Below are 13376 nucleotides of genomic sequence, written 5' to 3' on the forward strand. Positions count from 1 at the left end.
AGTAATAATAATGTCCCGTTACGGGAGTGTTGTGAGGGCTGACAAGGGTCCATTACAGGACGCGATATAAAATAGGAACTCAATAAAACATAGTTATGGTGATAATGACAAAAACTTTACGTAAAAAGGAGTTTAAATCCTTTAGGCTAGATTTACATGAATTTTGTTTCTGAACTAAAACAATATCATAAAAATTCCTTATTTGAATGCTATGCACTTAATAAGATAGAGGTTACCAGAGCTGAAAAAACCCCCAGCAAGTTACTGTTTTGATGTCATAATTAGGAAGGGAAAATGAAAGTCAGCAAAACCCCAGTTTTAGACAAGTGGTTATTATATTTTCTTCTTTCCACTGTGGAAAAAGGCCTTCCTGTTGAAGAAGGCAGTGAAATTTTATCACAGCTATTGCTATTCATAAATCTTATATCTATTTTAATTCAATCTGGCCCTAGCCTCTGAGTCGCTGCACCACAATTTGATTACTATAACCATACTTTTTAACTGCTGTCAGGAAAGACAGCGCCTTATACAAACATCTGCCGGAACACATGCCTGCGTTCTCCAGCACCAGCCCTAAATCACGCTCTGGTGATGAATCTTTATCTGACACTAATACTTTTTAACTTCATACAGACAATTAAAATGAATTGTAGCTAAATGCACATATAACAAATCAATTTAATCTTTGGTTGCATAGTAGCATCTTTTGCAAATTTCCTAAACTTACTTTCTTACATGTATCTTTGTCTAGGTGTTAAAACTTCAATTTAACAGAAAGGAGTGGAGATATTAATAAAACACAGCTCTTATGATACTGCCATGTAGTTGCAAGCTTCAAAGAGTAATGACATTTGAAATTCGTCACTGCCATCTAAAAAAACTTCCACATTTATGTGTGAAGAGTGCCACGCTGAGCTCCATAATAAGAGTGACCAAAGTCAAGTCTCTGCTCTCTAGGAATTAATACAATCACAATTCAGACAAACCCACCTGTGATGACAAACTGGATGAACATCATTGCCGCCTCCGCACTCCCACGGTCTCTACTCCACTACCAATCACATTTACTCTACAGTTAGTTCTTCATGGGTCTCTTCATCTGCTTAATCAGATGCACTTGATGTCATGGACCACTGTCACGGTCCCCAGCACGGGCATAACACTGACTGTGAAGTATGGTTCCTCCACTGGTTGGCCATATGGCCACTCTTACCTTCAAATTCCTCCAGGGCAGTTAGTCTTGTCTTATTTATCAGTGCCTAGCACAGAGCCAGTATGTAATAAACATTTGAAATGAACCAGTACAGTATAGATGCTTAGTAAATAATTTCGTGGCTGGATAGACAAATGAATCCACTCTGCACAACAGGAAGATCAGGGGAGATAAAAAAGCACTTGTGGGACATATACTACCTTCTATGTATAAAGCATTGCCCCTTCCCCAGCCCTAGTATTGCATTTCTTTTTTTACATGTAAGAAAATTGAGGCTTACAAGATGCAGTAACTTACCCAACAGGCACAATGACAATAAGGTCTGAACCAGTCTGTACGATATCAAGTGCATGCATAAAGGAAAAATTCTTTTGTTTTTAAATTTAAAAATTTTTCAATTATTAGCAGTGTTTTTTGTGTCCTCCATAACCATCACTATAAAAGAGTGTAGGAAAGACAACTGTGGTACTAGAACAAGGAAAAGGGAGTTGAACATCAGCTCTGCCGCATACTAGTGGGGCATTCTTGAGCAAATCACTTTCTCTTTCTGAGCTTCAGGGTCCTCACTGGTAAAATGGAGATAACACTCCTGGCATCGCAGCTTTGTTATGATCAATTAAAAGAGGAAAGTACCAACATACATGTGGAAGATCAAAATTTCAAGAGTTCATGTTTTCCCATCTGTAACCTACATGTCACTGATGTCAATCACCTCCCCAATCGCAAAACAATGGAACCTTAAAACCAAGAGGAATCCAAAAGATCATCCAAGTTAAGTTCCTCATTCTAAATAAGCAGAAGCTTGGGGCACCTGGGTGGCTCAGTTGAGTGTCTGACTCTTGATTTCAGCTCAGGTCGGGATCTCAGTTTGTGACACCGAGCCTCACGTCGGGCCCCGCGCTGACAGCGCAGAACCTGCTTGGAATACCCTCTCTCCCTCTCTCTCTGCCCTCTCTCTCAGAATAAATAAACATTAAAAAAATTAAAATAAATAAATAAATAGGTAGAAACTGAGGCTCAGAGATGGGAGGTGACTTATCCCAGACCCCATGGCACTACCAAAGCTAAAGCTCACATTTTCTTTTTCTTTTTTTATTTCTTTTTTAACGTTTATTTATTTTTGAGAGTCAGAGAGCGACAGAGCACGAGATGGGGAGGAGCAGAGAGAGGGAGTCACAGAATCTGAAGCAGGCTCCAGGCTCTGAGCTGTCAGCACAGAACCCTATGTGAAGCTCGAACTCACGAACTGAAAAACTGACATTTTCTGATTCTACACCTGTGTTCTTTCTACCATGTTGTTTTCTAGTCCCGGAAATCAAGTTTCCATTTTGTGATATGAATGCCAGCAAGAATGAAAATAAAAATCTCTGAGAATAAGAACATTTAGATTCTATGCCCAGCTGAGTGACCCTAAGCTGTCATTTGATGTCTCTTACCTAGTTCTCTTCAAGACAGTAACATCAGGGCCTAGTACTTTGAGGGACAAGGAAATCGCTCTACTGCAAATTACAGAGTAGGGTGCCCTAGATGCGGAGGCTCAGTGTAAAACCCCACCATGCCTAGCCTCACCACAACCAACAAGGATTATCTCCTAGGCTTTCTTCCTTGGGACCCTCAGTGCTTGATATACAGTCCAACCAGATTTCGTCTGCTAATCTGGTATTTCTTTAGCTAGGAAGAAGATAGTGCTACACCAGTAATCTTGTTACAACATAAATATGTCCGTGTTTTACCTTTCAGCCCTCTAACAAGGGCTAACAATTCTAACAAGAATTACAATCAATATATTTTCTTAAATGACACCTGACATCTGCCTCATCTAAAATTACTCTCTCATTTATTTTCTCCTCTTAACAGCCTGGTGAGCTGGGTTGGGCATCTGGAGTACACAGCCCATCTCAGAGAAGAGGTGACCAATCTCCAGGGCAATTCTTCAGCCAGAGTTCCAAAGCTGGCTGTGAAGTGGGAACAAAGAGGAGGCTTCTGGCTCCCAGCCCACTCTCATCTGAGACCCCTGCCTCAGATGACCCAAATACAAACCAAACAAGCAGGGTATGCTGCACACCCCTCCCCCACAAAAAGAACGTGTAGTAACTTCAAGGATGTGGTAATAAGCTGTGATCTGCAGTCACCAGGCCCAAACCAGCTCACAAAGGTAACACCTGCTTCATCCTCAGCCCTCTTTCGGTGCATCCTAATTCAGGGATGGAATCATCTTCCATTCAGTTCCATTGGATCAAGGCATCGCCCTTGAAACCCTTTTCTCCCCTATTCCCTGACATGTAATCCATCGTCAAGTCTTAGCACTTTTACTTACTAACATCTCTGGAATTCAAACACCCCTTCTACATCACCAATAAGTAAACCCAAGTTACCATCTCTCCTAACGGGACCACTGCGAAAAGTTTCTTGATTGTCTCTCTGGCCTCAAAACCCCTTCTCAGGTTGTACTCCCTTCAGCACAGCCCAGTGATCTTTTCAAAACATAAATCTGATTACCTTATCTCCTCATTTAAATTTGTCAAAGGCTTTCCAATATTCTTAGGTTAAAGAGGACACGTCCCCCAGCCATACATGGTCTGGCCCCTGCAGCTTTACCTTGTACCATACTCTGCCTCACCCTGAGTCCCCAGTCACACAGCCTTCTTTCAGTTCCTCAAAACAGCGAAGCTACCCCCTTGCCTCAGATCCTCTATTTGTCCTTTCTCCTCCCCCTTCACCAACTTAGCTCTTACTCATCCTTCAACTCTCAGATCAAAAGTCACCTTCACAGGGATGCCATCCCTGAGCCCTTAGACTAGGTCAGATGCCCTTATGATAATGCTCTGAAGGCCCCAACTACCTTTCTTGGAACTTAGTAATTATTAGCTGTGGGTATACGATGATGGCAATTTTGCATTCAGTCGGGTGATTATTTACATAACATCTACCTTCCTGCCAAGAGAGTAAGTTCCAAGGTCAGAAACCAGGTGCGTTTTTGCTCACCATGTATCCAGATTTTACTTCACATAGTAGGACCTCACTAAACACGGAGCAAATGAATGGCAATGTGGGAAAATAAAGGAAACTAGTAAGTCTCTCAGCACTGTCCGTGTACCAGGCACTTTGCTATTTATGCATTTCCCATTTTCATTAAGTCCTTGTGACAACATTTAAAGACATCATTAACTTCATTTATACATATGAAAACAGGCTCAAAGAGGCAAAAATGACTTGCCTAATATCACACAGCAAGTAAATGGCAAAGTTGGATTTCTAATCCAGGTCTGCAAAATTCTACTGTCCTTTGAAAACCCTCTAAAGCCAATGGTCAATCCTACCTCTACCAGGAATTTCTGGAAGATTGTTCCACAACCAGAGGAAGCCACTACAGACTGGAAGAAACAGGGCCTAGACAGAAAGCTCAGAATGGAATCAACTAGTTTTAAGAACTCAGTCTCCAAAATTTAACTTCACAGTGGAATGCTGAAAACACGGTCTTTCACTGTAAGATTCCTATTTAATTCGTTTTGAATGCCACCCAGACAGATATCCCAACATCTCTCCTTGGGATTTCCTGTATAATGTCAAGCAAAAGGAAGAGAAGTGCATTAATACAATGGTAAGGGGAAAATAATCTTACTAAGAGATGTTTTTAAATTAATCAATTCGGTCCTTCTATTAGTAGAAAGAGGTAGTATAAAGAGGTAGTGAAGAGCTATTATCTTCCTTTAGAAATAGAACAGACTAATAAAAACTGGTCTATGAAAAAGAAGACTAACAGAATGCAGTCACAGAGATAAGAGGCCAAAAGAATAACCACGAAAATGATGTTGGGACTTAGTCTCCTTTATTAAAAAGGTATGTAAGATGAAGCCAATCAATGGAAGAGCTAAGTAGCCCCTAACTCAAAACACCCTGCCATCTGAAATTTGTCTCTCAATGGGTGCAAACAAGTGAACCCCAGGAGCACTTTCACTGAAAGGGTGGGGGCTGGTCAACTTGAGGGGTGGAAAAGAAAGAAAGAAACTCAAAGCCAGAAGGCTCTTAGGCTCAAGGCCACACCTCAGCTCAGGCAGCAATAAACAAAAACTGCTGTCTAGAAACATAACTGGCAATAAAGTCCAGATTATAATTTTTTGGAAAGAGACCCTGAACCAATAAAGTAACTCCACATATTAGAGGGGACCATTTCCATTATAATAGCAAATATTCCAAGTTCAGATGTTCCTCTAAAGGCAATTTTTTTTAAACATAATTTCAATTCGCTGACCTTTTCTGAGTTTGCCACATTTCTCAGGGACTTCATGCTTTTCTGCAAAGTTTTAAGTGACTTTCTTTGAAGAGAGCTATTTAATGCCAATGATTGTAGAAAACATTTGTTCATAATTATCCAGACATAGACTGGAACAATGCTGAAACAAGAGCAGCATGCAAAAATGTATTTAAGGACTATCATCCCAAAATGCTGCTAAAAGCTATTAACCAGTATGTGTTAATTGCCACAGCATTCATATTAATTTTCACTTCAGGCTCGACATTGTGGAATATTTCCCCTGATACATTTTAAACAAAGTTTAATTTAAGGAACTGCTTCTATCAACACTTATGAAAATTAACAGCCAAGCAATTAGCACTCATGAATTATCCCTTCCCCCACGCTCTCTGCAGCTTCAGTTAAAACAGTTTCTAACAGAGAAATGGTTACTTTCTAATAAGTTAACACAATCAAAGTCACAGTCGTCTAAATGAACAAGAACTGGTTCTGCTTTCTCAAGCACTTGTTAAGGCAAATGTTCTCCTTATAGTTAAAGTAGAATTTTGCTAAGGCAAATAAACATTTAACATTTTAGTAAACTGCCAAGCAATTACTAATCTAGAACTACCTCCTATCATGCTTTAAAAAAAAAGTCGCTACTCTCCCCCACAAAAAAAAAAGGAAGTAATTACTTGTCTTAATCTTTCTATTTAAAGTTAAAGGCCAAAACCTCAAAACTTCACTGGACTCCCTGGACTTCACACAGCCCACCTTCACCCAGTCTGCTGCACATCTTGTTTAACGATGCTATTTCTAAACTCCTGGTTTTAAGAACACATTTCCTCTCAATCCTGTCAATAATCTAATGAAGTACACAGAAAAGACAGCATCACTGGCCCTCATCCTTTACACAGAGAAAGGAGCAAAAGTGGGGTATTTGTTGAGTCCTTCTGTTATGCGCTACATGTCTTGGTAAACAGACCTTATCTCAATTGATCCTCATAAGGAAGACACATTATCATCATCTCAACCCACAGAGGAGGACTGGAGCTTCATGAGGTTAAGAAACTAGCCTGAGGTCGCATCATAAGTGGTGGAGTCAGGATTCAACTTAGGTCTTACTACAAAATAGGTCTACTTACTAAGTAAATTATACTGCTTCTCTTGTGCTCGGTGCTCTATCCTAGTATTATCTTATGTGATGGTCACATCAGCCTGGTGAGGAAGGAACTCTCATTTCTTTTATCAGCAAAGAAACTGAGGTTTGGAGAGATGGAAAACCTGAGCAAGAGGTCACAACTAATAATCGGCACCATTTCTTAATAGTAACTATAATGACAGGAAACGAGTACCTTAAATTCTAATGGTCTAATGATGATAATATTTGCAAACTCAGTTTAATCAAAATAGTGATGACATACTAGCAAAAGTTTCTCAAGTAAGCGATTCGGCATGGAACGGAAAGGGTTAGATACCTGCAAAAACACGGCCTCATTTGAAACAGACAGAAACACAGGGCAGAAATCCACATATTTAGGGATACTTAAATCAGTGCTGAGTGCTTACTGTGTTATCAGTAGAGCTCACTCCTTCATCACCTCAAAACAACTCCTTGCCACACCCAACATATCCCACATACAGTGAAATCAGCACTGGGACAAGAAGTTTTCTGACTGTCTCAATCTCTAGAACAGAGATTTTGTGTTGTTAATTAGGCTACCTGAAGTCTTGTTTTCAACAAGCCCAAAAAATTCAGGCAGATGGCTGAGCCTGGTTTTGCCTGGTCTGACTAAGCATTCCCTCAAACCACTTACACTCTATCTTGGGCTTTTTACAAACGATCAGTAAAAAGATCATAATTGATCAATAATTGATCAATAATTGATCATAATGATCAAACTGATGAATAATCAGTGAATCTAAAACAGGCCACAGACAGCAATTTACCAAAGAGATAATATAAACATAATTAACCTGAGCCAAAAAATTGTCAAAATTACAACAAAGCACATGCCTAAGTACAGCCTTTCCCTCTCAACTGTATGTCTCCAAGAAATTATCAATCAACCACAATTTTTAGAAATGAAATTATTAAACTGCTACAAGAACCAAAAATTATTTGAAAGTATTCACATCAATTTAGCACAAAAGCTAAGAGATGCTTACCCTCAGAATCACTAAAACCAACAACAATCCAGTTCGCACAAACCGTTAAAGACACTAGACATGCCAGCTTAACTGCAATGTAATTGTAAAGTCATACCAAAAACAAAATCTTTTTCAAATCTGACGCTAGTTTAATCTTAAGGAGGATTTCACAGCAGTTAGTCTCTTGAGGAAATACATAATTAAGTAGTTTTTTAGCATATTTAATTAGACCCCAAACTCTTCCCTGTCCCCTTCTCTCCCCAATTATGTACCATTTGCCCAAGAGACCTAAGCAACTCAGTTAATTATGTAAATAAGGCAAGCGTTATTCCCAAGAAAAGCATTGTGAATATTTGTACGCGAAAAAACTGTACATATTTTAGTGGCTTTAACAAACCTTTGTGGGGGGAAAAAATAAGGGACTCCCAAAGTACATGAAAAATCCTTATATTTGAGGCAAAAAGCATGGAGTTCAATGACAAGATGGTGAATCATTAAAACAGGACACTCATTTCACTGGTTAAATATGAGCTGAATAAAAATAAAATAATTTTAAGTTACAACAGTAACAAAAATTTAGTGCTGAACGTCAAATGATTTATGGGAAGAATCAATCTGGAAATTATTAAAGTCGACTCTCACAGAAAAGGCTTTATTATCAAGGGGTTGACATGATCTTAACTCTAGAGGCAGCCATGGTGCTGTTATAACTACTACAATCCCATTATTATGCAATCACAAAATGCTAATTTGATCATTTTGAGGTGTTATTTGAATAGTCATTTTAATTTCTAGGTTACAAAAAGGCTTGACTCAAGTATAATTCTCTATTAATCATTGAGATGTCATTGAATATCATATTGATGCATTTCACAAAGATAAAGAAAGACTAATTTAATATGTACAGTACAATATCCTTCAAATATTAGCCACTTTCATTACGTATCTGCCAAATGCATCAATATTAAATAATAGATGAGAACAAGGGTTTAATTGTATTTTAGCAATTGTAATATGTAGGATAACAATAAAATAGCATAGCATCATAAAATAGACTTATCGATATATAAATCTTTCTTAATCAAAGTGTAACGGTGACTGCCCCATGTACACATCCTTTGCTGACTACAAATAGATCTGGTAGGACAAAAGCATCCAGAGTCTTAAATGTAAACACATCTAGCAAAAGTAATTCCTTTGTGACTGAGGAAATGGCTTCTTCACAGTTTTTAAAAAATTTCTCCTGGCACTTTAAAAGTTACATATATACCAAGAACACTTCACAACTTTCTGTCAAATCCAAAGCTAAGTAATTTATAATAAAATCTAATGTATAATGAGAGTTCTAGGACATAATATTTTAAGACATCTATGCTATTTTGTTGGCATCAAAGCATTATTACATAGTAATTATTCCGGCAATTATGCCCTCAAACAATGAGATGGGATCAGGCAATGGAAGCAAATAAATTCCAGCCCTATAACCTAAATCCAACAATAACTTCTCACGTATCTAAACGAATCAATGGTTGTTTAAAAAAAAAATCCCCTACAGTCCAATTCTCTGTTTTCCAGAGGCTGACATTCCTGTCCCCTAGAGGGATCCATCCTCCTCTTTGCTACAGTCCACAGGAAGAAACAGGAGCGGTGGCAGGGGCAGGCTAAAGAGAAGCTTTACATCAATACAATCTCTAATTTACTCAAGGTACTTTCAGAGGTTTTTTGGAGGCAACTCCTGAGCATATTAGTATCTTTCTGTAACTTACGCATTTTATTTCTAGTTCTTGCTTTCCTTTCCCACCAACATCAATAACCTCACTTGCCCATGGCCATATATGCTTACTTAAAACTATGGAAACATGCTGAACCGGTTGAGAAAGGGTTTTGAAGTGAAAACATCTTGCTCAAAGATACAACTGACCACACCAGCACCTAACCAGAAATTGAATATGAAAAATGCAAACATAAGCAAAGAGCTGTATGTTTATTAATTGCGATGGTGTTAAAATAAGACAAATTGTACACAACCCCCAACAAGCGATCACTCAGCACCCCCCACCACTACCAGACAGCAAATATAACGGCAATAAATATAAAAATCAACTGCTACTGTCGCCTGAAAGAAGCCCAGCTCAGCTTAGCGCAGAAACACAGAATGGCAGGGAATGTGGGGGGTGGTGGGGGGGGGGGGGTGCTGCACATGGAACTATGCTCCGCCTACAACAGTGGCCATTTTTCTAAAAGGAAAATAGACATGCTTTAATTTTACAACTACAAATTGTTAGAATAAACAGAAAAAACTCACCCTGCATAGTGAGTGTCAAACAAGATTCCCTACAATGAAATACAGACATGCAAACAATGGCCTAGAATTCTGAAATGAAGCTCGAAGCTCAACAATTTCTGCAGTTATAATGAAGAGTCAGACCAAAACAATGCAAACTGCCTCCCAGAACCACTTTCAAAGCTTTCCCAGCACAATCAGGCCTTGACGAATCACAACCCAACTAACCCAAATCCTCAAGTATACTCCTGGAAGATAAAACAGGGGAAAAAACACGCATACAAATATCTCAAGACTACTTTTGTTTTAATCCCTCATCAAACATATTGCTGTGGAAACAATATCAAGCCCAAATGCAGACTTTTTCACATCTTCAGTCTTAGAAAATGTGAGGGACATTCTATAATTACTTTGAGTCATTTTTGAAAACCGAAATTTAATAATAATACCAACAAAACAATTCCACTCAATTGAGGTTTTATTTAAGGGGACAAAGTTTTATTTTTACTTACCTTGCCATCAAATTTGGAATACTCATTAAAGGGGTTATTCAGCTGTAGAGGGCACTGCTCCAGTCGTACAGATAATATTGACTGCTTTCCAGAACTTGGAGGTTTCTCTTTGAGGGACTTTTTTTCAAATAGTGACTTTAACTCCTGGGCTGTGATACAAGAGGAAGATAAAAACATCTTTGTGATTACACACAGAGAGACAGCCTGTCTACCTTCCCTAGCAAGTCTTCCTTGGAATCTTAAGGAGGGAGTGTCTGGGGCATATTCAGGTCTGATGTGTGCAAAAAGCCTCACATATACTTCGATGCTTGCACCCTGAAAAGGCAGAGCCCTGAAATACGATCAGGTCAGGACTGTCAATTTAGAAGGACTAGGGTTTAAGGAGTGGGGCAGAGTCAAACCGACAGAGCAGCCATTCTGTAAGAAGGGCATTCACAGCTAAAGGACCTGAGCTTTGGCCTGGCTTTGCCACTAAGAGATATATGATAGACAGTTCACTAACGCTTTCCGGGCTCACTGAACTGGATAAGCTTGAAAATCTCTCCTGGTTCTAATACTGTGGGATTTTGGAATTCCAGTTCTTTAGGGTGAAGGTCTACATCTTAATCCTCTCCTATTCTCCAGTGACACCTAGCACAAAATCTAGAAGACAAAGATAAGGAGGAGGAAAAGGAAAAAGAATTTAAAAAAAATGTTTTTTAAACATTTATTTATTATTGAGAGACAGAGCAAGACAGAACATGAGCATGGGAGGGGCAGAGAGAGGAGAAGACACAGAATTTGAAGCAGGCTCCAGGCTCCGAGCTGTCAGCACAGAGCCCGATGCAGGGCTCGAACCCACCAACTGTGAGATCATGACCTGAGCTGAAGTCGACACCCAACCAACTGAGCCACCCAGGTGCCCCAGGAAAAAGAATTTTTATAATAATAGCAGCTAACGTTTATTGAGCAAGCCAATGTACCTCAATTACTCCTCCTAACAAGCCTATGAAGTGGATACTGGCATTATCTTAATTTTGTCAGTGTGGAAACTGAAGCCTAGAATACTTTGATTAGCCTTAGACCAACACAGCTAAGAAACAGTGGAGCTAAGACTTGCACTCAGGCAAGGCTCTTAGCCATTAGACTAATGAACAAAGTTGACCCTCAATAAATTTTATTGCATGAATCAGTGAATAAAATAATGATTGAAGGAATTCAGATTAAATTATTATTAAATCAGAATCTTTAGCTCTTACTCATTAGTGAATCAAGACAAGTTAATTCCATATATTCTCATAGATCATTTAAGTGTCCATATTATCCTGAATATCACTTAAGGTGGTAGATACATAAGTACATGGAGATCTATTATACTCTCCATTTCTGTGAGTATTAGAAAATTTCCATACCTAAATTTAAAAATAAATCGATCTTAGATCTTAAAATCTGCAATGAGGGCCACTCTGGGAGGCTCAATTGGTTAAGTGTCTGACTCATATTTTTTTTTATTTAAAAAAAATGTTTATTTATTTTTGAGAGAGAGAAAGAAAGAGAGGGAGACAGGATCTGAAGCGGGCTCTGTGCTGACAGGAGACAGCTTGATGCAGGTCTCGAACTCATGAACCACAAGATCATGACCTGAACCAAAGTTGGATGCTTAACGGACTGAGCCATCCAGGCACTCTAAGCATCTGACTCTTGATTTTGGCTCAGGTCATGACCTCACAGTCATGAGATCTAGTCCCATGTCAGGTTCCATGCTTGCTTAAGATTCTCTCTCTCCCCCCTCCAAAAACAAAAAACAAAAAAACTGCAATGAATAGGTTCAACCCCATTCCATCCTTGAACATAGCCAAACTGAACTTAGATCAAACAGAACTCTGAAATAGTGACTTAGAACTTCTAAAACATGTTACTAAGACCATCTTTTCAACAAACCAGTGGAAAAAATTTATCAAATAAGGTCCTATAAATTTAAGTGGCAAACCAGAAGAAAAGGATCTAATTCTTTTTTAAAATGTGGCACATATTTAATTTCAGAATCTGAATATATACGTTCAAATAATCAACAGATATTAACTGCGCATTTGAAAAAGTTTTAGACTACTAAAGTGATATTTTAAATATTACAAGTATTATTCTGCACGTAATTTATTAATAATTTTATTGCTACACTTTGGAAAGGAATAACCCTTTATTAAATACCTACTATGGGCCAGGAACAATGCTACGTGTTTTCTCAACTTGTCCTCTCAACAGTCTTAAGAGCTGGGTTACAACTAGCCCCATCAACAAACTGAGTTTAGCAAACGTAAGTAACTTATCAAAGTTACAGAACTATTATCAGTAAGGGTGTGAAGTGATGATAGATTAACTCTTCCATTCTCAGACTAATTCTAATTCACACTTAGAATTCTCTCCTCAACTTCTGACATTTTCCATCTCCCTCCCATCCATCCTTCTGTCCATCCGTCCATCCATCCTTCGTCATGGAGACAGAGAAACAACCAAAAGAGAACTTCTGCCTACCTTCCCCTCCTATTACAGCGGGTGAACTGTGTAGGCCCATACCTCAGGCCAGCTCCTCCTTTGCGCACTCAGGGGCTAACTTCTTGCTGACTCAAGGGCATCACTCAAGCAATTTTCTCTGATTTTTGGTTTTTCCTCCTACTGACTGGGTCAATTGCATCAGCACACAAAGATACTGAAATACTGCTCGTTTAAAAAAAAAAAAAAATCCTTCTTTGATCCTGTACTCCCAGTTACTATACCACTTTTCTGCTCCTCAAAATGCTGTGTTCTTGCTGTCTGGTTCCTCCCCTCGCTTTCCCTCAAACCCACTGCAATCAAGCACTTGGGCTCCCCACACTCCTCAAAAGCAGTTTGCGAGGTCACCAATGACCCCTTATTGCTAAATCTACTGGTCCATTTTGAATCCTCATTTTTCAAGACTTCGTGACAGCATTTGAAACAGTTCATCACTCACTCCTTTTTGAACCA

At 38.9% G+C, this 13376-nt stretch overlaps 1 protein-coding gene across 12 annotated transcripts in view; it reads right to left on the minus strand.

The window, feature by feature from the left end:
• The window catches only part of MAPKAP1 (MAPK associated protein 1), a 274623-nt gene that overhangs the window by 189299 nt on the left and 71948 nt on the right, over positions 1-13376 (minus strand). For all 12 annotated transcript variants that reach the window (XM_049628968.1, XM_049628934.1, XM_049629009.1 and 9 more), the window contains one exon: positions 10395-10543. In XM_049628968.1, coding sequence (XP_049484925.1) covers positions 10395-10543 — 149 coding nt within the window. The remainder of the gene's footprint in view (positions 1-10394; positions 10544-13376) is intronic.

This window comes from Panthera uncia, chromosome D4, assembly GCF_023721935.1.
Source record: "Panthera uncia isolate 11264 chromosome D4, Puncia_PCG_1.0, whole genome shotgun sequence".
Taxonomy (NCBI): domain Eukaryota; kingdom Metazoa; phylum Chordata; class Mammalia; order Carnivora; family Felidae; genus Panthera; species Panthera uncia.